General features: G+C 37.8%; 1 protein-coding gene across 2 annotated transcripts in view; it reads right to left on the bottom strand.

Annotated features, from left to right (window-relative positions):
• The window catches only part of NHS (NHS actin remodeling regulator), a 1,450,195-nt gene that overhangs the window by 166,309 nt on the left and 1,259,225 nt on the right, over positions 1–24,661 (bottom strand). Inside the window, exon 1 of one of the 2 annotated variants that reach the window (XM_044073056.1) lies at positions 18,467–18,530. The exons of the other annotated variant lie outside the window; for it this stretch is intronic. Within the exon in view, the coding sequence (XP_043928991.1) occupies positions 18,467–18,529 (63 nt within the window). The 5' untranslated portion in view covers position 18,530. Of the gene's footprint in view, positions 1–18,466; positions 18,531–24,661 lie in introns of those variants that run through there. 2 annotated transcript variants of the gene reach the window in all.

Genomic DNA, 24,661 nt, shown 5'->3' with positions numbered 1-24,661 from the left:
TCCCTCACACACACATCAAACATATCAGCACACTCAAACACACTGTAACCCCCACTCAAATCCCTTACAAAACACTCACTTACCTGACAAAACACCTAGATCCACACACGGCACTGCGCACCATAAACACACAATCCCGGACATTATGTAGCGTAAGGCCATAACTGCGAATCTGAGATATTCGAATTCGCGATTATGAACTTTTGCTATTTTAAACATTCGGGTTTATAGTCTCGAGATACTGAAATTCGACATTTCAGTATTTCGACTTTATAAATGGCTCCTATATATATATATATATATATATATATATATATATATATACACACACACACACACACACACACACACACACACACACACACACACACACACACACACACACACATATATATTTATATATATATTTCTTATCATGTGATCTGGTATTCTGCAAGTAATGCACAATGACAAAACCCTAAAAGTTTATAATACATTTGAGTTTTGAGAGAGCATAAAGTGGCTGTTATATGCACAATAAGTGAAGTCACTTCTTTAAAGTTCAAAGAGTTTTTTTAAGAGTTAGAAAGGCATAGACTAACTTGCAAGATAGTCTAATTGAAAATGAGTAAAAATATAATAAAATGAGATGAGAACCCTCTGGCAAGTATGAGAACCAGGATAACAAGACACTGAGAAACCCTACTGTAGCTGGCATGGCATTCAGATTAATAAAAAGAAATGTCCTAAGATTAATCAAACTAGAACTAATGGATAAACAAATCACTTTGCTGAAGAAATAAACATACTGCATATACTGTGAAAAAAATCACAAAAATGATTGTTTGTGCTCATGATGTACATTGAGAATGTATACAGAGTAACTAGTATAACAGATGATATACGGAAAACCAGAGAACAAAAACAAGTTGCAAATCTGGGAAGAAAAGCTTAACAAATCGTAATTGAATTGTAGTGTTTAGGCTAGTCTCTGATGCATAGATTGTAAAGCAATGTCTGCTTACAAATTCAAATTACAAGGTCAGAAAGAGTGCAGTTGGGAGGTGTTTTGTAAATTGCTTACTTATTTTGGTCATCATGTAAAATCAAAAGCTAAGGACACACTTGTGAGTTAATATCAACATGCAAAAATACAAGATTAATTTCCAGATATATGATATAGAAAATGCAGTATGTATTTTGCACCATTTGACTTGTCAAAGCTTTGGCATAATGAAAATAATTTATAGTGCATATTCGAAGATATTCAGTCTGATTCTTTGATGAAGTACAAGGAGTACAAAGACGTATTAACTGGTTAAGCTGTTTACCGAGAATTTATTCTCTTCAGATATATCCTCTGATATTATCCATACCCCATATTTCAAAGAAAGTTCCAGTAGATTTGCAAAGAAGGAATTATACATGGAGCAAATGAATGTGATTAAGAAATTAACTCAGCCTACTGATTAGGTCAACGTGGTTGCTGTTGTAAAGCCAGATAAAAAATGTACTTCTATAGTTCTACCATCTCTTAAAAGAAAAAAAAAAACTTGCAGTTTAACTCAGTTGCCAGCTTTCCTTTCTCCCTATAGTTTGGCTACAGTGTAGTTTAGGTATCAGGAACAAGCCTGTAATTTATCAAACTTTTATTTCCTCTCCTTGGAATCAAAGGAAGGGAAAGCCCTTCAACCTTTTTTAAGCTTAACCTCTTGCATGCTTTGGGAAAGGAATTTGTCTCATCATGAATGACATACACAGACACAAGGAAACCTATATTTTTTTATCAGGTACAGTCCTCAAGCTCATGTCAGGAGATGCTAGGGGCTGTGTCAAGATTAGTCAACTGCTTCATTGTTTTTTTGTGTTGATAAGTCATTATGCAATCCTGCTGTTTACCTTCGGGAAGCTTTTAACCTGAAGGGAAAGATTTCACTGGCGTGTAGGAGAGTTCCACTCTCTCTATTCTTCTTTTATTTACATTACCTTTCTGATAGGGAAATTGTATCACTTCATTTTGATATGTAGTGAAGCAGTGGTTAAATAGTGCACTTTTTTTTTAGTAGTTCATTTGTTAACTTTGCAAGTTGATGCAGTTATGTTATTTTTTACAGTTGTTTTGATTTGGTGGCTACATTATATGATATAATCTGCAGTAGTGCTATTCACTTCTGTAACTTTAAATTGAGATACTTTTAACATACATGTCCCTTTTAGTCTGTTGCTGTGGTTGCATTACAATGGGACAGAACAGTTATCCATTGTCTTTACATGGGTAGTACAGGAAGCAGTACTCTTGAGTGAAGAATAACTAGAAAAATGCTAAAATAAAACCACACACAAAAAACAAAAGGCCATATTTTGATGTAAACTTGTAAAACAGCACTGCACTATAACAAGGAAAAAAAAGGACATGACAATAGCTAGATAAGTGAAATATTTTTGCTACCAGTGAAGCATATTTTTAATTCTATAATATTCAGGAGAAAAAAAAAACAAAGATATTCCCATTGCAGGCACTAGGGAAGAGCAGAATTGAGTTCATGTCTCTTTCTTTCCAGTAGCTGCTGTCACTTGCACGTTCATTAACTTCAGTAGCAGTTCTGACACCTGAGGAATAGTGTGGGGAAGTTCTGTCAATAAATGAAGCATTACAAGTTCTTACCATTATAAAAGCATGTGGCTTAATCAACTACTACTACACACCTACCAACCAAAAATAGCAGTAGGCAAACTCTTCTATAAAAACGCCATTGCCCAAAAGTAGAACAAACTTCCTAGAGACATATTTTCCACCATTCACCCATGCCACTTTAAAATTAAAACTTCATCTACTTAACTCCAAAATCTGTCCCTGTCAGGACCCAACATAACCCCTCTCTCCCCTCCTTGAGTATGCCTCTTAGTATCCCCTCTCTGCAAAGTATTCCCCCTATTTGAGGGTACTTATTTTTCTACTTAATACTCAAATCTGATTGGAACAAACTCTCGGTAAATATGTAAATAAATCATAACCCTGACAACATGTATCTCTTTTATTTTTGTCTGTCAAATACTATTGTATAATTTCAATTTTTGATCACATGTTAATCGCATGTTTAACGTATATGTTACCAGTTTTGCTGTCTTCAAAATATCTGTTCCTTGAAATTTTTGTTCAATTTCTTGTTCCCATGTTAATGTATTCGTTATAATTTCTCTGTATATATAATCTCTGTTTTTCTTGGAGCTTTTCTGCTCGGGTCGCCACTGAAAATGGGCCACAAGCCCAGCTGGATAAACCTGGTTAACAAATGTCAATAAATAAATAAATACATAAATAAATAAAAAAAATTTGGCTTGAGCTGCATGACTGCTGTGAATATTGTAAAACAGGGACTGATAGAAACACAAACGACAGTCAGTCAAGGAGAAACAGAAGTAGTCCTTTTACAGAAGATATGTAAAAGAACTGGGATTCAAAATATTGCCATTGTATTTCAATAGGACAAGAAAACAACCACTTTCTTACGTTTAGCATGACTCATAAATGGGACTTGAAAAGTGTTCTGGGAAATACAAATAAAAGCAGGGAAACAATATTCTGCCAATATGGGAGGCTCCCTGATTTATTAAAATTCACAAGAAGCACTTAAGAGTGTTTTTGATGCATTAATATATTTGATGGCAGCATGTGGGAAGAGACTAAACAAAAGATTATACAAAAATTGAGAACTTGGAAGCTCTTTTTCATGGATATGGATGGTAGGAGGAGAGGTTGTGGACAATAATTAATAAAGGGTTGAAGGAATTTATCTATGAGGGAAGAGGGCAAGGGTTAAGTGAGATAAGTTGATCTGTCCAATAGATCAAGGTGGTTTAGAATTATGTGATTTGAAGAGCTATTTTAGAGCTACACAATTATGTATACACATCACAAACAGTTAGAAAGTGAGAATTCAAAGTGGAAAGGGATGGTGATGAGATGTGGGGTTAGGGAATCCCAAAAATATGGAGAAAATTGGATTTTGGATGCAGATTCTTAAGGAGAATAACAACAGCCATACAGAATATTATATTCATAAAGTAGAAGAAAATATTCTAAGAACTAAGCCAACATGAGAATGGAGAAAGAAAATTTTCCTAATTGGGATGAATGCTAGTAGGAGTACAGAGAATATGTAAAATGGGGTGGAATTTACTGTAGAAAACTGGCAAAGGAACCAAGGTATTAGGAGCAAATGACTAGACATGGAAGGTAATAGAATGGGATAAGGCCAAGAAGACATTTCAACTGCAGGCTAGAGACTGCCTTCCTTGCCAGGAACTGATAACAGAGTATAGGCAAAGAGAAAGATAGGGGCATCATAAGTGAAAGACCTGCTCTGGTAGAGTTTTTAGCTGAATCTAGAACAGAAGCTGCTGTTAAAAAATGGATAATTAGTAGGGCATATAAAATATTAGATAGTAATTATAAGAATCAATCAGAGGAGGCTAGAAAAGATTGGGAAGAGAGATTGGATAAACAATTTACAAGGGAACAATGGAATTACATATGTATTATTCCCAAGTATGCAATAAAGTCTAGGTTTAGTGTTTTTGCATGGAAGTGTTTACATAGGTATTTTTATACCCCAAGCAGACTACAAAGAATTTTTCCTCAGGTAGATGTAAATGTTGGAGGTGTGATGGAGAAGAAAGAGGTAGCTGGGAACATCTGTTTTGGGAGTGTGATGAGTTGGCAGGTTTTAAAAATTCCCTACAGACTACTCTTGTCAAAAAATAATGGGTAAAAATGGGTACAAATAAGGAAGTTATTCTTTTTGAGCTGGGACATCAGATCTGAATTGTCTAGACATAATAAGGCCATGTTAAGTTTAATTCTGATGGTTACCAAAAAGCAATTACTAGAAAATGGAAATCAGAGCTTTAACCAACTGTATTTGAAGTATTCAATATTGCAACAAATATAAAAGAAATGGACATATCATGTTTAGAATAGGGAAGGAGAAAGTGACATAGAAATAAAAGGAATATTTGGGAACAATACATGCAGAATAATGTTTAGGAGGATGAGAAGTGGGGTTTAAGGGAAGACAGGAATTGAGCAATTTATGTAGTGTTGGACTGATGATAGTTATAAAGAATGGAAATATATATGATATATAATGTATGTAAGTGGAAACGTTAATATGATTTGTTCTATTTTATAGTAATGTATGTTTGCTTATGTCTTTAGTGATAACTTAATCAAGGTGTTAAAGAAAGAAATGTGTGAAACATGTACCTTAATGTAAGCATATGCCAACCATGAATTAAACATCTCACTCAAATACTGCACATTAAGGGACATGAGTGCAGGCAGCATATTCTGATTCCTTTATGTTACCAGAGGACCTCTTCCATTAGTTTAAGTAAGAGTCTCTGCTGGTAGGATTCCTAGCCCCTTTAAGTATGTTAATCTCATTATCAGTAAACTGGTGTCTGAAGGCATCCACTGCCCAAACATCTTTGTAAGGTGTTATTGCTCAGAACTTCTAGAGCTGTCTTTTGCTCATGGCTGCAGACAGAGTTATCCCCTGGATACCTCACCTGTGTACCAAATGAAGGAAAATATCTCTGTATAACACCCACTTGTGTGGGTCTGCCCTTGTCCTGCTTATTTGGACTGCCACTAAATTCAGATAAGCTGGTACGTAGACTGCCTTTAGAGTGATCTGGGCCTGCAGTGCTATCTTGCAGGCAGTCATGCCAAGCCTACACAAGGGTTATGACCAGGTTCTTCTCTGCTTGCTGATGTACCACATTGCTGTAGTATTGTGTTTGTCCCTGAAAGACACCCTTCTTTCAGATTGTTTTGAAGGTGTTAAGCTTCAGATCTTTCTTATTTACATACTTCTTTCTTTGGGCTGAATTCCACAGGCTTTGGGCCTTGAGATTCTGTGAGTACATCCCCAGCCTGGTCTGAAGCATCTGTTGTCAATGCCTGATTGCAGGCTTCCGGTATGAAGTGCAAACCAGGATCTGTCTGATCTAGATGGAGTTATTGGAGTTCTTGGGATATGCAGAGTAGGCTAGAATCTTCTCCTTCAGGTACTGAAAGGGCTGGCTCCATAAAGATCTTAGGTACCTCTGGAGTTTTCTCATATGCATGTTTGGTATGGATACCATAAGAGTAGTGAAAGCTGTGTACCTCAAAGTCCTGTGGCATTCTCTCCTGTGCCAACTCATGGAATTATTTTTCTAAGTGTTCCATCTTCTCTGGGGGAAGGATGAGCTTCTGTTAATTGAAGTTCAGGAGTGTCCCAAGGAATATCACTCTTTTGGTAGGGATAATGAAGAAGTAGCCTTAAGTAGAACCTCTTGTTTCAGTCTTTTCTGAGAACAGGTTTATTAACCTTAGCAGTATAAACTCCTGGAGAATAAGGGGGATTACATTTACTTGATATTTTGACACAGGGTGGATACCTGTCAACTTGAATTTCTTTATGAACTGTACTTTGTAACCCTGATAAATAATTTTTAACATCCATTTGTCCTTTGTAATAATCTTCCATTTTTAGGCACTGGATTCCTCTTCCTGCTATCTTTAAAGATGGGGAAGCAGAAAGGCAGTGGGGCTGGAGTGAGGATTTGGATAACGGGTAAGAGGGGGAAGATCCATGTTGTCATGGCTGCTCCCTAATGGTGGAAGAATCTTAAGGGCCCCCAGGCTTTCCCATGTGGTCTCCATGAAACTTTTTCTTATATTAGCCCTTTTGTTTTTTCAATGACCTAAGTTTTCTTTGCCTGTAATAGCAAGGACCAGGTTTAGAGGGAGTATTTCCTGTCATACCTGGGCATGGAGTAAAGAGCTGTTCAAACTTTGCACACTCTTGCCCCTTTCTTCACTTTCCTAAGACTTCAGTAGTGAGATTCCCAAAAGGGCAACTCCTTGTCCAGAAGTGCATTATGCAGCTCATTTTGACATCTTCTGGCAGTGGTTGCAACCTCCGTCAGGCATTCCTTATTATGACTGACCCCCACAGTTGCCATCATGGATGTATGTAATGTATCACAGCAACACTTAATTGAACATTTTAACATCTGACTAACAATTTAGGTGAATTCTAGCAATTTTACCCACAGGTTCCCATCAGACATATTCCCAGCCTTCTCCTTGACCTAATCTTGCAGACCAATTCCGTACATGGTCACTTGTGCATGTTAATTTACTACTCTAAAGGCTACTGTGGCAGTTGTGTATACCTTCTTCTTGAAATGGCTTAGTACCCTACTTTCCTTGCTATTTGGGAGAGTACTGGGGGCAGAAAACAATTTGGACTTTTCTGGCTGCTCTAGATCCATGGACACCACAGCTGGGATTTTGTGGAGGAAATTGTAGGACTCCTGGACCCTACAGAACCTATTATGTTTCACAGGGGCAAGTGGCTGGATATGCAGCTGTTTACAGAAAGCAAAGAAAGCTTTCTTCAGAGCCTCAAGAACAGGAGGAATCATGACAGGTTTAGGAGCAACCAGCCCAATAAATCAGAATACCTTTTCTGTGCATCGGTTGCCTCATTGGCCTCTCGTTGAAGTTTTCTTCCATTCCACAAAGTGCATCCAAATAAGATTTCCTCTCAGCATGAAGCAAAAGAAATAGCACCTTCTGTATTAGTATCATTTCCAAAGGCGGAGATTTGTGAAGAATAATCCAATTCCTCCTCCTCACTCTCAGAGAAGTCATCATCTACATTTTGAGGGGAGGTTTCCCTTTCATTCACCACAGAGAACTCCAGACACAGAGGGATCAGAGATTAGAAGGATGTTCTTATGGCTCAGAGAAAAGTCTATGCTAAGGAGAGCCACTGTTTGGGAATCATCTGGGCTATGGTTGGTAGTAAAGACTGTCAGAATGTCAAAGCACTTGACAATTGCAGGGAAACTGGGGCAGGTGTTTGTCTCTCACCCTCTGAGTTCTTTTAGTTATGAACCTGTCTTGGAGATCTGAACTTGTGGATGGTGTTCTTGGACTTCCACCTTATGGCCATTTATGTCATCCCTCAACAGGACAGTGGGTTACCTGTTCACTTTTTCAACAGATATGAAGTGGGCTTTGGCAACAGATGACAACAATGAGACAACAATTCTAAAAGCTGAACCATGGTCATTGGCACAGTGAGACATGCATTCTTTTCTTAGCATGACAGTATCCAAAGGGGCTTCACCAGAGGACCCAGGAATCTCAGATGTATGGTCCAATAGCTGAAAAAGCACCTCATTGGGTCCTACATCTTCAAACTGCAACAGAATATCAGACACTGAAGTCCCAGCATCAGTGTCCCCTTCTGCCTTAGATCAATTCTTTCCTGGGTTGGATATTTGAGGCATTAGAAGGACTCAAGGACACCATGGTGGACTGGCTGTATGCCTCAAGTTTCTTCCCGTGTAAGTAGGTTTGTGGCGAATGCTGCCAAGTTCTCAGAGTTTTAAGGGTTAATCCCTGAAAGACCCTGCAGTCCTCGACAGTGTGTTCCAGTTCTGATCAAAATGCACAGTGGGTATGTATGAAAGCCTTTGTGTGAAATTTGCCTACCACAACAACATCTTCCTTTCTTACCTCTGTCATACCCTAATGCATAGCTGGATTATCAGAATAAGTGTACATTACAAGGCTATCCAAAATTCACAGAATACAACAAATGCATGCTACCTTTATTGATGGTGTAACTTGCATTTTAAAACAGCACTAATATATTATTAAATCAAATGAGGCAATTAGACATTTAAATATGAAAATTTTATATCACAACTACCCAAATGTAAGAGATTGTACAGTAAGCAAATAAACAAAAAAGCCTTCTAAAGTGAACTCTACCTGTGTAAACATAACTTTATTTTACCACAGTTCAGAACAAGTTAAGCACTTTCATTTTCAAATTAAAAAAAAATCATCAGAATTCCTGTAGTTGACTCAACCCCACCCTTTATATTTCATTTAATATCACATGTTAAAAACAACCAATCAAAATGTTAAAAACAAAATCAGTTGAAAATGCTAACATTTTCATCTGATGACATATACCATCAGTATATACAAATGTCCATTACACTCATGTTAATAAGTATAAAACAGCAGCTTTAAAATGTAAAATACTATTAATTGAAAATATATCATTAATCCTGGTGGTTTTGCTGCATCCAACAATAACTGTCAGTAAAATTCCTTTCATTTTAATTTGTCCTGCCAAACGTCCAGCACTTTCAGGTTTATTAACTTTCTCTAAAACAAAAAAGATGAACTTCTTAAAATTCAAACAAAAAAAATCACATTTACTTAAAGCATTGGTAGTATCCCTTTTCTTAATTGCAAAACATGTCCATATATCTTGCTACAGAGCACTCTCTCCATTTTACAAACATAAAAGGGGGAGCACTCCATACAAGTAGCAAGATAGATTACTCCATTACTGTTATAGTTCATCATTCCAGGGCATAATATGACTCTTTTGTAACTTATTATGGTTATGTTTATACTGTCTAATATGAATCTACAGTGAGTGCTTGACCCAGACTTTCTAATTTCCAACTGGGTTTCCATGGCAATTATTGTAGATTAAATTTTGCCTCTCTAGTAGCCCTTTCCTGTTATTACCTCACTTGTAAATAAAATTAGAAGTCACACCTAATTTTACATTCAAACCACTGGCTCCTAAACCCCCCGACTAGTTTTTGACAATCAAATCCTTGACTTCCCTCATGTTGTTATTGTAGGGCAATATCATAGCTCTCCTGTATATATTTCCACCTGCCACCATCACAACTAATCTTACTTACGAGTGAAGATTTTAAAATAGAGGAAAATTGTTTGCTTCACTTCTCTGACACTTCCTTGCCTATTTTATCTAACATCAGTTCAGTATACTTCCTTTGTTTAAATAATCTTTTTCTATATTCCAATTCATCCCTAAATACTTCATCTTGTGATACCAGCCTAGATAGTTGTATCATCTGTCCTCTCATGAAATTTCTCTTCTGACACATAGGATGGCTACTGGAAAAGTGTAAGTAACTGTTAGAATAAGAAATTCTCTGTTAAATATTAGATTCAAATTTGTTCTCACAATAATTTTTGATTACATAAATATGCAGATAACTAATCCATTCATAATTTTGTTTTTTTTTTTTAAAGTGGTAGTATGGTTTATTTATTCAATAAATTCATCAACTTTTTCTAAACCCCCTTTCCAAAAAAAATAAATAATCCCTGAACCTCTTATATGCTTTTACCACTTTCTGTAATAAAATACTAAATACAAAATTTCCTCCTATATTAACATAATGATATTTGCAAAAACAGGTGTAGCTGAGGCACCCATTGCTACCCATTTCTCCTGTTGGTAAAAGTGTCCATCAACTTACTGATAATTATATTTAAGAACAATTTCCATTCATCATTTGACCAAAGTTATATCAAATTCAGGTAAAGTTTGTTCACTAATAAAGGCTTCATGAAACCAACCTAAGCTCACATCATGTGGGGTGACCAAAAATAAATCCCTAACATCAATAGTCATCATCCATAAATTTTCTTCATATTACACTTGTGATAATTTTTTTTTAAATCCCAGGAACCCTTTACTATATTGCCAAAAAGTGATTATGTGTTCCATCAACATATACAGCTAGTGGTTTAGTCTTAGAGCCTACTGATGAAACTATTAGATGTAAAGGGGGTTCCAATGGGTTTGTATGAATTTTTGGTATATCAAAGATTGCTGAATAATGTGATTTTCAACTTTCAAAATCTTACCAAAGCTTGGATTTAATTGATAGGCCATCACCAAGTCATTAATCCACAGGTCTATTCTCATGTAGGCTACATTAATTTCATTTTTTGATATAAGAGAATAAAAATCCCCCCATTAAGATAATCTAACATTTTGTCCACTTAGTCAAATCTGTTCATGATGACCACTCCACCTCCCTTATTGGGCTTCATTATCCTAATACTCTTGTCTGATGTTAACCTGTACAGAAACCCATTTTGTTGTTTCGTCAAAATATAAAAAAAATATTTTCCTCATAACTATATTTCTTAAATCAATTTCACACATTTTTTTTCAAATTACATTATCAGATATATAATATGATGATTAAAGATACATACCCTCTTAAACTGGTTGTTATTTTCATAACTATCAGAGCCAAGTAAAAGTCCCAGGTTCACTTGACAGACAAAAAATTTCAATTCAATCAATAAGTCCTCTATATTAAATTTGTAATTCGGTACAAAAGTGAACCCTTTCTTAAAAAGTTCATTGAAATTGTTATCTTTTTTTATGGGACTAAGACTGCAAATATTTAGTCCCTCAATCTTGTAAACAGTATCTGGAAGGGGAAGAAAATGGGGTCTACCATCTCTGACCTTGGCCCCTTCTTCTTTTCACTTTCTGATTCTTCTGCTTTGAATTATCTTGTGTATACTTTTGCCCATCCTTAGTGGAATTAATTTCCTGTCATCAGATGACTCTGTCTCCATGGAGTGGGTTCATCTAAAAAAACTTCACCATTAAATGCCTTTTGACCTTGTTGTTAATGTGAGAAAATATGATTGTATGCATCCTTCATATGTGGAAATAATATATCCTTATGGATACCACTATGAAGGTCATTAAGTTGGCCATAAAGCTTCTGATGTTGCCTCTGATTGTTGTTGATAATCAATTTTATCAACTCAATACCAATGCAAGCAAATAACTGTATTAACTCACCTGTAAAACTCACCTGTAACACTGACCTCTCAGAAAGACTGTTTGGATATTTCCAAATATGGAAACCCTTTGGAGTTCTCCCCCTTCAACACTGTTCTGCAGAAAAGTATTGCCAAATTGAAGGGTCTGTATCTTTAAAAGACCCTTCTAAAGTCTCTGCATTTTCTCTTTCGCGGTTTCACCAGCTTGGTTGTTGTCATGAGTCCCCACACATAATACCGGCTTTTTTTAAAACCAATTTTCAAAATTAAACTTGGGGGACTCAAAAGATACACCGTAAGCATCACATGGCACCTGATGACTTAGCATTTCACCTTCCTTTGCTTGTATAGCATTTCCACAATTGCAGCCATTACTCTTACCCACTATTTAGTCAGTAATGTTGCTTTACTTTGAAAAGAGGTGAAAGCCTATTGAAGTTCCTGGATGATATATATATATATATATATATATATATATATATATATATATATATATATATATATATATATATTTTTTTTTTTTTGGAAAAATTTATTTTTTTAATATATACACCATATGGTTTTTGAAAATTTACGTGTGAATATTATGAAAGGATTAGTTATTTTGATATTTGTGTAACCAAAAATTATTGTGAGAATAAATCTGAATCTACTATTTATTACAAAATTTCTTATTCTAACAGTTACTTACACTTTTCCTGTTGCCATCTCATGTGGTAGAAGAGAAATTTTGTGAGAGGACAAATTATATGATTATCTAGGCTGGTATCACAAGATGAAATGTTTAGGGACAAACTGGAATATATAAAAAGATTATTTAAAGAAAGGGAGTACCAAGAACTGATGTTAGATCAAATAGGAAAGGGAGTGTCAGAGAAATAAAGAGACCAATTTCCCCTATATTAAAATCTTTACTGCTACATAAGACTAGTTCTGCCAAGGTATTAGACCGAAATCTAGAATGGGGAGATATGATATTACTTTACAATAATAACATGACATAAGTTAAGGAGTTGATTGTCAAAAAAAGGTCCAAAGTTTTAGGAGCTATTGGTCTGATTGGTAAAATTAAGTGTGACTCTTAATTTTATTTACAAGAGAGGTAATAACCTGAAAAGACTACTAGAAAGGCAAAATTTAATGTACAATAATTACCCTGGAAAACCAGCTGGCATGAGAAAGTGTGGATCATGTTCACAGTGTAGATTCATATTAGACAGTATCAACATAACCATGATTAATTACAAAAAGGTCATATCATGCCCTGGGATGATGAACTGTAACAGCAGTAGGGTGGTCTTCCTTGCTACCTGTACATGGTGCTCTTCCTTTCATGTGGGTAAAATGGAGCGAGTGCTCTGAAGCAGGACAAACAAACACGTTCATGTGATTAAGAAAAGGGATTCTACCAATGCTTTAAATAAATATGCGATTTCTTGTCTGAATTTTAAGAAGTTTGTCTTTTTTGTTTAAGAGAATGTTAATAGACTTGAAAGGGCTGGACCTTGGCAGGACAAATTAGAAGCAAGGGAATTATACTGTCAGTTTTTGCTGGATGTGACAAAACTGCCAGGATAAAATGACATGTTTTCAGTTAACAGTATTTTATGTTTGAAATCTGCTGTATTGTAGCTATGAAAATGAGGATAACTGACATTTTCTATTTATTGTCAAAGTATTTTTTTACTGATGGTATATGACAACAAATGGAAATGTTAGCATTTTTTACTTGATTTTGATTTTAAGTTTTGGTTGGCTGTTTTTAACTTGTGATATTTATTAAATGAAATACAAAGGGTGGGTTTGAATCAACTAGCATAGTTCTGATGAAGTTCATAATTTGAGAAAGAAAGTGCTTAATTGCTTTGAATGGTGGTAAAATAAAATTGCCTTCACAGTGTTTTTTGTAATCCAGATAGCATTCATTTTAGATTGAACAGTAAGTACTACTGTGAAGGGAGGGGGAGAGGTGAGAAATTATTGCAAATGTTATTCTACGTGCAAATATTTGGATTGCCATTCACATTTTGTTATTAATGATGTGCATTTTAAACCCTCAAGTAACAGAAATTGTTTTCAGAGTGCTGTAGTGCATGGTTTGAGATGTTCTTCCAATAAATATTATATATTATATAAATATTATATAGGTCAAACTGCAAGACCTGTTAGAAAGCCTATACAAGTCATATCAGGGACACAAGTCGTATTGCAAGGCACTTTTTAGAATAACATGATAATAATTTCAAGCTATTAACCTTTTTTATTATTTATTATTGCTCCTACATTCATAGGAGGTTACTAGGCTAGCAGCCCTAAAGCCCTTACAAGCCTAGCTAAGTTAATCCCAAGTTGCCCCAATTATCCTTATTAGATGGATGTAATTTGCAGAGCTAGTCTATGGTCAACACCAACTACCCCTGTCCATGACAAACATAGGTGCCATCCTGGGGTAAATTTGCGGTCTCCCATCCATTTGTCTAGGTTGTGTTGAATGAAGTCAGTGAGGAGCTCTGCTTCACGTGAATTCCAAGTTTATTCCAGAGGAGCATCAGTCTCTAGAGATATATCTGTTTCTCCAGCATGTTCTGTTAATGTCACAGGCTAGGTTAAGATCCATAGAGTGAGTGGCTCTTGTGCCATTAGATTTGTGGATGTGCAGCATTTCATCAGGACTGGGTCGGAGACTGCCCTGTAGGCCAGGCACAAGTCACCTCTCAGCAGCCTATATGACAGTACAGTGACAGGGTTTGAGTCTATCTATGTATGTCATGGTTTGGAGGCTCTGTACTTTCTTGGTGAGAAACCTCTGTGGTCTCTCCAGTTGCTGCAACTGTCTGGTGAGGTACATGCAGAAGAGAGCATTGTACCCTGTTAGTGGTCTGATTAGGGTCAAGTACAATGGAGTTATAATATCCTTAGACCTGGATGTGATGCCCTTACCTATGAATGCAGAAGGCTTTCCTTACCACTGTGGAAACCTTGTGGTCAAAGTTCAGATTGCTATCTACCTGTGTTCCCATGTCTTGCACCACTGGGTTTGAGCTTCAGGGGTGTTGTCAGTGCTGTAATTAGTGGGGAATTCCACTTTGCCAAATGGCATAATAATGCACTTTTTGCATTTAGTTTTAGACCGTGGCTTTGGCAGCAGTCATTTGTCTGTGTTAGCCCTTCCTGTAATGTGTTAACATCATTGGGGTACTCAATGATTGCACAAAATTTGCAATCATTAGTGAACATGCTAAGCCAAAGGCTGGCTACTTTAGCCTGGACATCTGAGAAATAAATTCTGAACAGTAAAGGGCCCAGCACAGATCCTTGTGGTATGCCACTGGTGATGGATCTACTGGCAGAGGTTCAGTCTCCAACTTTGGCAATATGTGTTCTGTCTGTGAGCCAGATGACTACCTATCTAATGATGTAAGTGTTAATCCCCAGCTGGAAAAGTTTCTCAATGATATCTGCATGGGGGATTATGTCAAAAGCTTTGGCCAGGTTAGGATAGTCAGTATATACTGTCTTACCTTCATCCAGGGCTTTTATGACTTTCTTGAAGAAGTCTACTAGGTTTAATAAGCATAGTCTACCCTTAACTGAGCCAAATTGATTCACCTGGACTGTTTTTGATATTGCTGAAATTATCTTAAGAAAGGAAGCATTGCTTATTTTTTCACATAATATACTTCATCCTTTTGGACTAAATAATTAACTGATAATTGATTATTTATTATAGATAGGTATGTCTGTTTAATTCATATATGTGTATTTATTTTTTTTCCTCTTTAGAGTTGTGACTTGAAAAAGTTTTAGTAAACCTTATTGCTTTCAACAGCTTTAATTGTTTTATTAATTGGATGTAGTAATCAATTTAGTAATGGTGTTCTTCCATTGCAGTAAAATGTTTTGTTCTTCCTTTATAAACATGTTTTGAAAAAGGGATATTTGGAACCATTGGTGAGTTTCGAAAGTAGTGGTTCTTTGTAATAAAATAAAGTTTGTTTTCAGTTTCCTTGCCAAAGTGTGTAGTATGAGGGTAGTTTATAAAAATGGTCATTGCATTAAATTAGTCTTCTTTGCTGTGACTATTTTTAGCAATTTTTATTTTTGTTTGCACAGTAGCTGTCAGTGGCCCAGTGGTAATACACTGTATTGTTTACAGTGCAATTTCTGTTTGTTTACGGTTGAAAATTGGGAAGCTGGAAGCATGTAAAGAATTCTATACATTGATTTTGGTTTTGTTTTTTATTGTGTGTGCGTTAACTACTTAACCAACAGAGTAGGCAAATGGAGACTAAAGGAGAAAATGGAGTATATAAAAGCAAGAAAGTAGTTCTTAAAATAAGAGCACATCATTTTAAATCATCATTGCCATGAATGCTGTCACTTTTTTTTTTGTTTTGTTTTTTTGCACAGTAACGGGCTGGCTAGCAGTGGGTGCAGTCGCAGTACAGTACTAGTCTGGGCTCCTTCACCTTCTGAGAAAATTACTTGCTATATAACTTAGTGCTCTCTTTCACACTAGCTGTTGATTCACTTTAGAAAGTTAACATTATTTTATCTTCAGTGGCATTTTTATTTGTTTGTTGTGTCTTTCGGCTTTTCCCGGTTAGGGGTTGCCACAGCGGAATGCCGGTCCGCTAATGATTGGCAGTAGATTTTTATGTGCCAAGTTGCCAGCCCTGATGCACAACCTTCAAAGAAGGAACGCCCATTCACGCATGTCTGCGCACAGAAGACGCTTTAGCTGAGAATCGAACAGGACGTCTTACTGTGAGGCGACAACGCTACCGCAGCACCACCACTGTGGCATTTTTATGTGTTTAAGGTTCAAAATTTGGAAGCTGGAATTACAATAAAGAAATTTGTACACTGATTTTTTTTTTTGTTAACTGCTCAGAAAACACAATAGGCAAACAGAGGATGAGGGAATCAAACCCTAGAGTAGATGAAGGCAAGGAGGTAATTTTGACAATAATAGTGCTATGCTGTTTAATTGTCCCTGATTTTACAGAATGTTCCTCATTTTGCCTCATATGTTTGTTCTGTTTGACACACCATTTGTAGTTTTCTGACAAATCATTGAAAATTACAGTCACTAAATAATGATAGATATGTTTATTTATGTGTGTGATCTCCCAAAATAAGTTGAGATTAGGGGTCAGGTGCAGAAAGAGTGATGACAATGGATGGGAGTGCAGGGCAGGGGGGGACTATGGATTTTAAAAAAGCATAGGACCCAAGGTATACTTAATCCAAAACTGTTCATATATATTACACTTACTGTTGCTTTTCTGTTTTTTTTTTTGGGGGGGGGGGTTAGGTTGTAGCTGAAAAGGGTCTGAGAAGGACTAGTAGTTCACTTATCCAGTTAAAAATAAATTGCTTAGGAGGTTGATTTTCCTTCCTGAGGGGAATTCTTTCATTTGTTATACAGCTACTGAGCTTCAACCGTACTACTTACTGGCTCCTCAGATTCTAAACACAACTAGGAGGGTGCTTTAGAATAGGATGCATATTTAAAACAGACTGTGATCTACTGTCCCGATCATGACAAGGCAGAAAAAATAGCAGATTTATAATTCACAAATGTCATTGATAGCTTTCCACTCACACTGATAAAAGTTATGTGCATTTACCTCATTTGGAAGAAATGAAAAAATATATACATGTGACAGCCTCCCTCAAGAAGGAGCTATTTACATAACACTTGTCTTCTTGAGTAGTGTTCTGTCTGGATTTTCTGAGCTGTTACTGAAAAACAGCTCAGAAAAAGTCTGACAGTATGTCTTAGAAGTTCTGAATCACTCAAGCGTATCTGGGAAAAAACACAATCTGAGAACAAAACCATGTAGTAGACAGATATTCCCTGTCATTGCCTCCTTTTACATTTATTTAGAATTTTATTCTACAATTGTAACATTCTTATTCTGTAAAAAGTTCAGTTGGTTTCAACTTATTTGTTGATGAGAATTTACATAAGCCATGTCTGTTATGGATGTTATTAAATAATAGATTAATCAAGCATTTTATATAGTTTATAATCCAGTACATATATGCAACAGACAATACTTAGAATGTCAGAGACTGTTATAGACACTGCAAATGAACAGTGTCGGGCACAACTGTAGTAAAGTGTAAGGAAAGAAGTGACAGAACATTCTGAGCAGGTAACAAGAAAATGGAATATTATTTCTTTGGTTATTACATCCTGGTCTAAAATGTCACATATTTTACTTCATTCATTTTTGATATGATATTTCCTTTTTAAAGTATAGCTAATTATGACTAATTATATAAATAGTGGAAAGTAACATAACATAACATAACAACCTGGGCTGTACCTGCAAATGGTCAAGAGTGATCAGTGTACTACCCTGGTAAACAAATGTAAAATAAAACTAAATAAATAAATAAAATGCATTCCTTATCTATAAACTTGCATGCATGACTGCTTAAATACTACCAGTGACACATTATCTGATATACACTTACTTAATATCAAACAGTACTATATCTCATGTTACTTCTCAATGTGAACGTGTACAACAGCATAGAAGAGAGCCAAGGCAAAACAATCAAAAACTGACTTGCCAGGAACACATTCATTGACTAAATACAGCTTTTCTTTGGAAGTTAGGCACAGGGCATTTTTTTCAAACAACTATTAAACAAACTGCTTACATTTAGGATAATAAATCTGTCATAATGTAAAAAGTAGACTCTGTTTTGAAAAGTCATAGAGAATAACTTTACATTTTGTAAAAGCAAACTTACCCATTTCTCTGTGTCTACCAAACAACCCCATGATTTTTCCCCGCCTGAAGAATTCCCCTCCATAAATGCTTGCCTGAAACTTTCTGTCCTTGCCTGCTTTTGTGTGAAGTCTCAGTGGACGTGAACAGCACTTGTAAACACTAAACACAAAAGACTCTGTTTCCTAGGTAACTTAAAAAATTTGTAAATGTAAGGCAGAAAAAACACAAGTGTCAGGAGATTGTGCCAATTCATTCAGAGAGTCACAATGCACAATGGGGCAAAGGAAATGAAAAGAAAGGGGTTGTGGTGTCATTGCCTGGTTTCAGACTATGTGGCTTCTTGCCAAGTAACTTTCTTATTGCGACATCGCCATGGATGAATCTGTAAATGCTGTATTCCTGTAATACACTTTATGAAGCACATTAATTTAAGCAAGGACCAGTTGTTTGCCACACATGGAAAAAAACAGTACTTACATCCTCCTTTACTAGTTAACATATATATAACCACTCTTTACATCTCTTGGTATAACTATAACTATATACTTCATAACTCCATTCCACTGCAGCTGAACATATATAGGATTTATTTTGATTACTTTTTACCAGTATACAAAAAGTACAGTTGTGTACCTACCATAAATGTAGATGTTCGAGTGTATTCACTTTTGCAGTCATTACACTTGGGTTATCCTGCTGGCAGGTGACCCGAGTTCCAAAGTCTTGGTCCAGCATCGTTGCTGTCACTTCTTCCCTGATGTCAGTGTGCCAGAGGTATAAAAGTTGCAACCAACGCCATTTTCTTCAGTTTTTCTTGCCCCAGATGTCAGGTGCCCCCAGATATGAAGGCTGAAAAGATAAAAATATGCCAAACAACCATGCATATATTACTATAAACATTTCCTTCTTCTAAAAGCAAATACACCACATAGGTTGTATAGAGTTGAGAAGTACAGAATAGTCCCAGCAAACAGGGGGGTGGTGGGTGGGTAACCAGGACTGCAACAGTGAATACACTCGAACATCTACATTTATGGTAGGTACACAACTGTACTATGTTCATCATGTTTCACTGTTGCAGTCATTACATTTGGGTAGAATCCCAAAGCTGAGGTTGGGTGGCTGGGTCTAGATTGGATTTGGCGAGGCTAACAAGCCCTGCAGAACTGCAGTGGCAAAGCCTGCTCTGGATTTGGAGTAGAGAGGTAGGTGGTAGTGCTTGGTAAAAGTGTGCACTAAGCTCCAGGTTGCAGCTTCTAATATGTCCTTGGTTGGTACCCCTCTGAGGAAAGCTGCTGAAGTGGCTGCTGCTCTGGTAGAATGAGGCCTAATGCCCTTAGGCACAGATTTGCCATGTTGTGCATAACAGAAGTGGATGCAGTGTCCTATCCATTTGGAAATTGTCTGCTTTGTAATAGGTTTTCCTTGTGATCCTGCAGCATATGCTACAAACAGTTGCTCAGTTTTTCTGAAAGCTTTTGTTTTGTCCAAGTAAAATCATAGCTGCCTGTGTATATCCAAAGCGTGCAGAAGTCTTTCCCCTTTATTCTGGGGATTTGGGTAGAAAGTAGGCAAATGAATGGTTTGGTTTAAGGCCACATTAGAGACCACTTTTGTCATGAATGTTGGGTTCATCCTTAGAGAAACCCTGTCCTGGTGAAAAATGAGGAAAGGTTCCACAGCCATCAATGCCTGTAACTCTGAGACTCTTCTTGCTGAAGTTATTGCTAGGAGCAGAGCAGTTTTCCATGGCAAGAATTTTAGATCAGCTGTGCTGGCTGGTTCAAATGGAGGCAGTGTTAGTTTTTCTAAAACAAAATTGAGGTCCCAAGTAGGTACTGGTGCTCTCCTAGGGGGTCTTATATTCTTTGCCCCTCTGAGGTACTGTCGTAGTAGAGGATGTGAAAAAATAGGAGGATCTGTATTGTAATGAGCTGAAATGGCAGAGGCATGGATTTTAATAGATGAAAAAGATAGGCCTTTGTCCAACATCTCAGTCAGGTATTGCAAAATCTGAGGCATATTAGGGACCAGTGGGTCAAGCCCTTGTGCCTGGTTCCAAGCACAGAATCTCTTCCATTTTTCTGCATAAGATTTCCTAGTGCTGGGTCTCCTGGCTTCCAAAATTACATCCATGACAGCTTTAGAGAGAGGTGCAGTCTGAGTGGCTACATTATCTGCCATGCTGCCAGGTTTAAGGTTCTGAGTTGACTGTGCAGAATCTGATTGTTTTGCTGTGTCAGAAGATGAGGGATTTGAGGTAGAGGCCAAGGTGGGCCTTGGGACAAAATCTTTAGGATTGGGTACCAGTGCTGGCGTGGCCAGTCTGGTGCAATCAAGATCATTTTGGCCTCTCTTGTCTGACTTTTAGAAGCACCTTGGTGAGAAGAGGCATCAGAGGGAAGGCATAGACTGTCAGGTGTTTCCAGCTGAAAGATAGAGCATCCACTTTCCATGCTTGAGAGTGATAAGTCCTTGTGCAAAATTTCTGTATTTGGCAATTGTGAGGGGAGGCAAAAAGATCTCTGTCTGGGCGTCCCCATTCCCTTGTTATCATGTTGAACACTTGTGGATTTAGCTTCCATTCATGGGGATCCATGAGATTTCTGCTTAGTTAGTCTGCCAGTGTATTTTTTGTTCCTGGCAGGAATTGTGCTTGCAGATGTACCTGGTAGGTCAGTGCTGTGTTCCACAAAGTCATGGCTTGTCTGCATAGGGGGTAGGAATGTGTGCCCCCTTGCTTGTTTATGTACCACATAACTGTGGTATTGTCCATCTTTATTAATAATTGTCCAGGATGTATTAGGTCCTTGTAGGCTGTCAGGGCATTCTGTACAGCTAGCATCTCTTTTTGATTGATGTGAAGATGCATTTGTTCCTTGGGCCACATGCCCTGAATACATTTTCCTGCCATATGTGCTCCCCAGGCATAATCCAATGAATCTGTTGTTATTGTCTGCCTTGCTGTAGGTAAGGTGAAAGGCTGTCCCTTGTTGTGGTGACAGGCCTGGGACCACCATCAAAACTCCTGTTGTAGGCAGGGAATCAAGGTTATTATTGTCTCTAGGCTGTGACAATGTTGAGTCCAAACAGTTTTTAGATACCATTGTAGTTTCCTCATATGCAGTTTGGCATATGGAATTAGTAGAATGCAAGATGCCATGAAACCCAGGGCCTGCAGAATTTTTCTTGCAGGGAGCTGGGTCTTTGTTGCCATCATTTGAAAGTAATGAGTCCATTGCCTTTGTCTGGTGTGAGATAAGCCATCTGGGCAGTTGTATTTAAGCTTGCACCCAGGAATATTATCTCTTGAGAGGGCACTAGTTTTGATTTATTTTCGTTTACTGTGTACCCTAGGCAAATTAGCAATATTTTTATAAACGCCAAGTGCTTTAGAAGAATGTGCTTGCTCTCTGCTTGAATAAGGCAGTCGTCCAAGTAGGGATATATTTGAATTCCTTTCTGTCTGCAAAATGCAATTACTGGTGCCAGGCATTTTGTGAAGACCCTGGGCACAGTAGATAAGCCAAAGGGCAGTGCAGAGAATTGGTAATGCATTGAGTCTGCTATAAATCTGAGGTATCTTCTGCACGATTGTCTGATTGGGACGTGCAGGTATGCCTCCTTGAGATCCAAAGTAACTAGCCAAGCCTCCTTGCCCAGCATGGGCAGAAGTTGTTGTAATGTTAACATTTTGAATTCTGGAACATCCAGGAAAGCATTTAGGATTGACAGGTCCAGTATTGGTCTCCAGGCTTTGTCTTTTCTGGGTACTAGGAAAAGCCGTGAGTAAAATCCTTGGCCCTGTTCTTCTTGTGGGACTTTTTGAATAGCTCCCATATCCATAAGAGCAGCAATCTGTTTTTGTGCCTCTGCCCATTGGTTTTGTGGCAGGTTTGGCATACATTTTGACCTTGGAAGCATGTGGAAGTGGAATCTGTACCCTTGAGAAACTATATTCAGCACCCGTTGGTCTTGGGTGATCATGTGCCAATTTTTTGAGAAAAGTGCTATCTTTCCCCCTAGGGGTGCTGTCAACTGGTAAGAGCTTGGCATTTGCAGAGGCAAGTCATTGTGATTGTTTCCTATAAGGTTGTGATTTGTCTTCTCCTCCTTTGGGGGCTGAAGTACCCCATTGTTTAGGTCTGTAGGAGCCTTGGGGCTGAGATCTGCCTCTTGGGCGTCTGTATCTGCCTCTTTGTGGCCTGTCTGACACTGGAAAGGACCAATTTTTTGAAGGCCAGTTTCTGCTAAATCTAGGTGGTTGAACCTGTAAGAAATCTTTCACAGTTTGCATTGACTTTGCTTTATCCTCCATTTTCTTTAACACCTCTTCTGCCTTAACACCAAACAAAGTATCATGCTGTAGTGGAGCATCCAATAATTTTACTTTAACATGGTCAGGTAAACTTTGTTCTTTCAACCAAGCATGTCTTTGAATAACTGAGCCTGTAACTGCGGCTCTACAAGAAGCCTCTAATGAATCAAAACCACATTGCAGAGTATGCTTTACTACTTGTTCAACTGCATGCAATAAATCCTGCATTTCTTTACTGTCAGGACTTTCTATATTTGTAATCATTTTCTGCTTTAACAATGACATGAGATACTGTTGATATTTAAGCATGTGAAACTGACAGTTTAAAGCTCTTACAGCTAAAGTAACAGAAGTGTAAACTTTTTCCCCCATCTGTCCAGAGCTCTGGAATCCCTATCTGAGGGGACAGGATTTTTGGCAGTGGAAGCTTTAACCCCTTTAGGACCCTGGGAAATTGTTTCTGGGTCTGCAGCAGGGTTTTTGTAAAGAAATTTATGAGAGTCAGGGACTCTGTAGTACCTGTCTGGCTTTACTGGTGCAGGGGGTAAAGAATCTGGAGACAGACTGGATTCAGAAAAAACATCATCTACAATATCAAGCACAGTGGGGATAGCCAGGGGTCTGTGCTGAGGCAATAAAAGGAAATCTCTGAGTCTTTTTTTGGATTCTGAGTAATCCTGGCTCTCCCAATGGAAATACTCCCTCATGGTGTGCAGGGCTTCCCCAAAAGAGTAATCCTCAGGTGGTGAGGCTGAAGGAATGGATTCTTCAGCATCAGAGTCCTCATAGGGAGGGAGAGAATAGCCCTGGTCAGAAGAAGAATCAGAAGAAATGGAAACCTGATCAAAGGAATCATAATCTGTGTCTTGCCTAGGCCTTTTGTCAGGAGGGGGATGGGAGCCCCTGATTAAAGTAATAAGGTCTTTGGCCATTTTAAGCATCTGTTTCTTTGGCATGGATGAACTGTTCTGGAGAATGCTGTACTAGTTTCCTTGTCTTTAATGGTGTTTTTGACTTTGCCTTTGCTGCTGTAGTAGCTTTAATTGTAAGCTGTGAAGGTCTGAAAACACCCTCAGAAGCCGGTGCCTGCTCAGTGGCTCCAGACCCATCTGAGGGTATAGTTTCCATAGGCCCAATACCTTGAGTTTCCACAGGCCTCGATGTCTCCATGTGGCTGTTGGTTACGGCCTGTGGCTCTGAGGTAGCGGGTATCAGGGGCTGCGAAAGCGCCTCACTGAGAACCGGCGAACCGGCGACTGGCCTAGAAGAGGCTTCGTCGTCGGTTTTGGACCTCGGATGCCTGTCTTTTTCTTTGTCTTTGTGTTTTTTATACATTCCAGTCGTCGGTTGTTCCGAAGGCATTATGTAGTTAAATCTTCAACCAAAATAATGTAAAGCAAAATCAAACCGATGTTTAATAGTGCGTTTATTGAATCTAGCACAAAACCGACAACTAGTAACGTCATGGTCAGGGCCTAGGCAAGGAGTGCAGTAAGAGTGAAAGTCCTTATGAGGTATTTGCTTCCCACAAGAAATACAATTATTAACTTTTACTGACATCGGTCTGGGGCAAGAAAAGGTTTCTCCAACGGGGTACTTAACTTTATTGAAGACTTCGGTTCTGAAATTCAATTTTGAAAATCTCAGGAGTCGGCCGACTGGCACTTGCGAACTGCTTTTGCTTCGGGCACCGCGCGGCAAGAAAGACTGAAGAAAATGGCGTTGGTTGCAACTTTTATACCCCTGGCGCACTGACGTCAGGGAAGAAGTGACAGCAACCGACGCCGGACCAAGACTTTAGAACTCGGGCCGACTGCAGGTCACCTGCCAGCAACCAACAACCAACCCAAGTGTAATGACTACAACCGTGAAACACGATGAACATCCACAAGCGCT

This window comes from Protopterus annectens, chromosome 5.part1 (assembly GCF_019279795.1).
Source record: "Protopterus annectens isolate FY-2018-M chromosome 5.part1, PAN1.0, whole genome shotgun sequence".
Taxonomy (NCBI): Eukaryota; Metazoa; Chordata; order Ceratodontiformes; family Protopteridae; genus Protopterus; species Protopterus annectens.
This window is presented reverse-complemented; position numbering and strand designations above follow the sequence as displayed.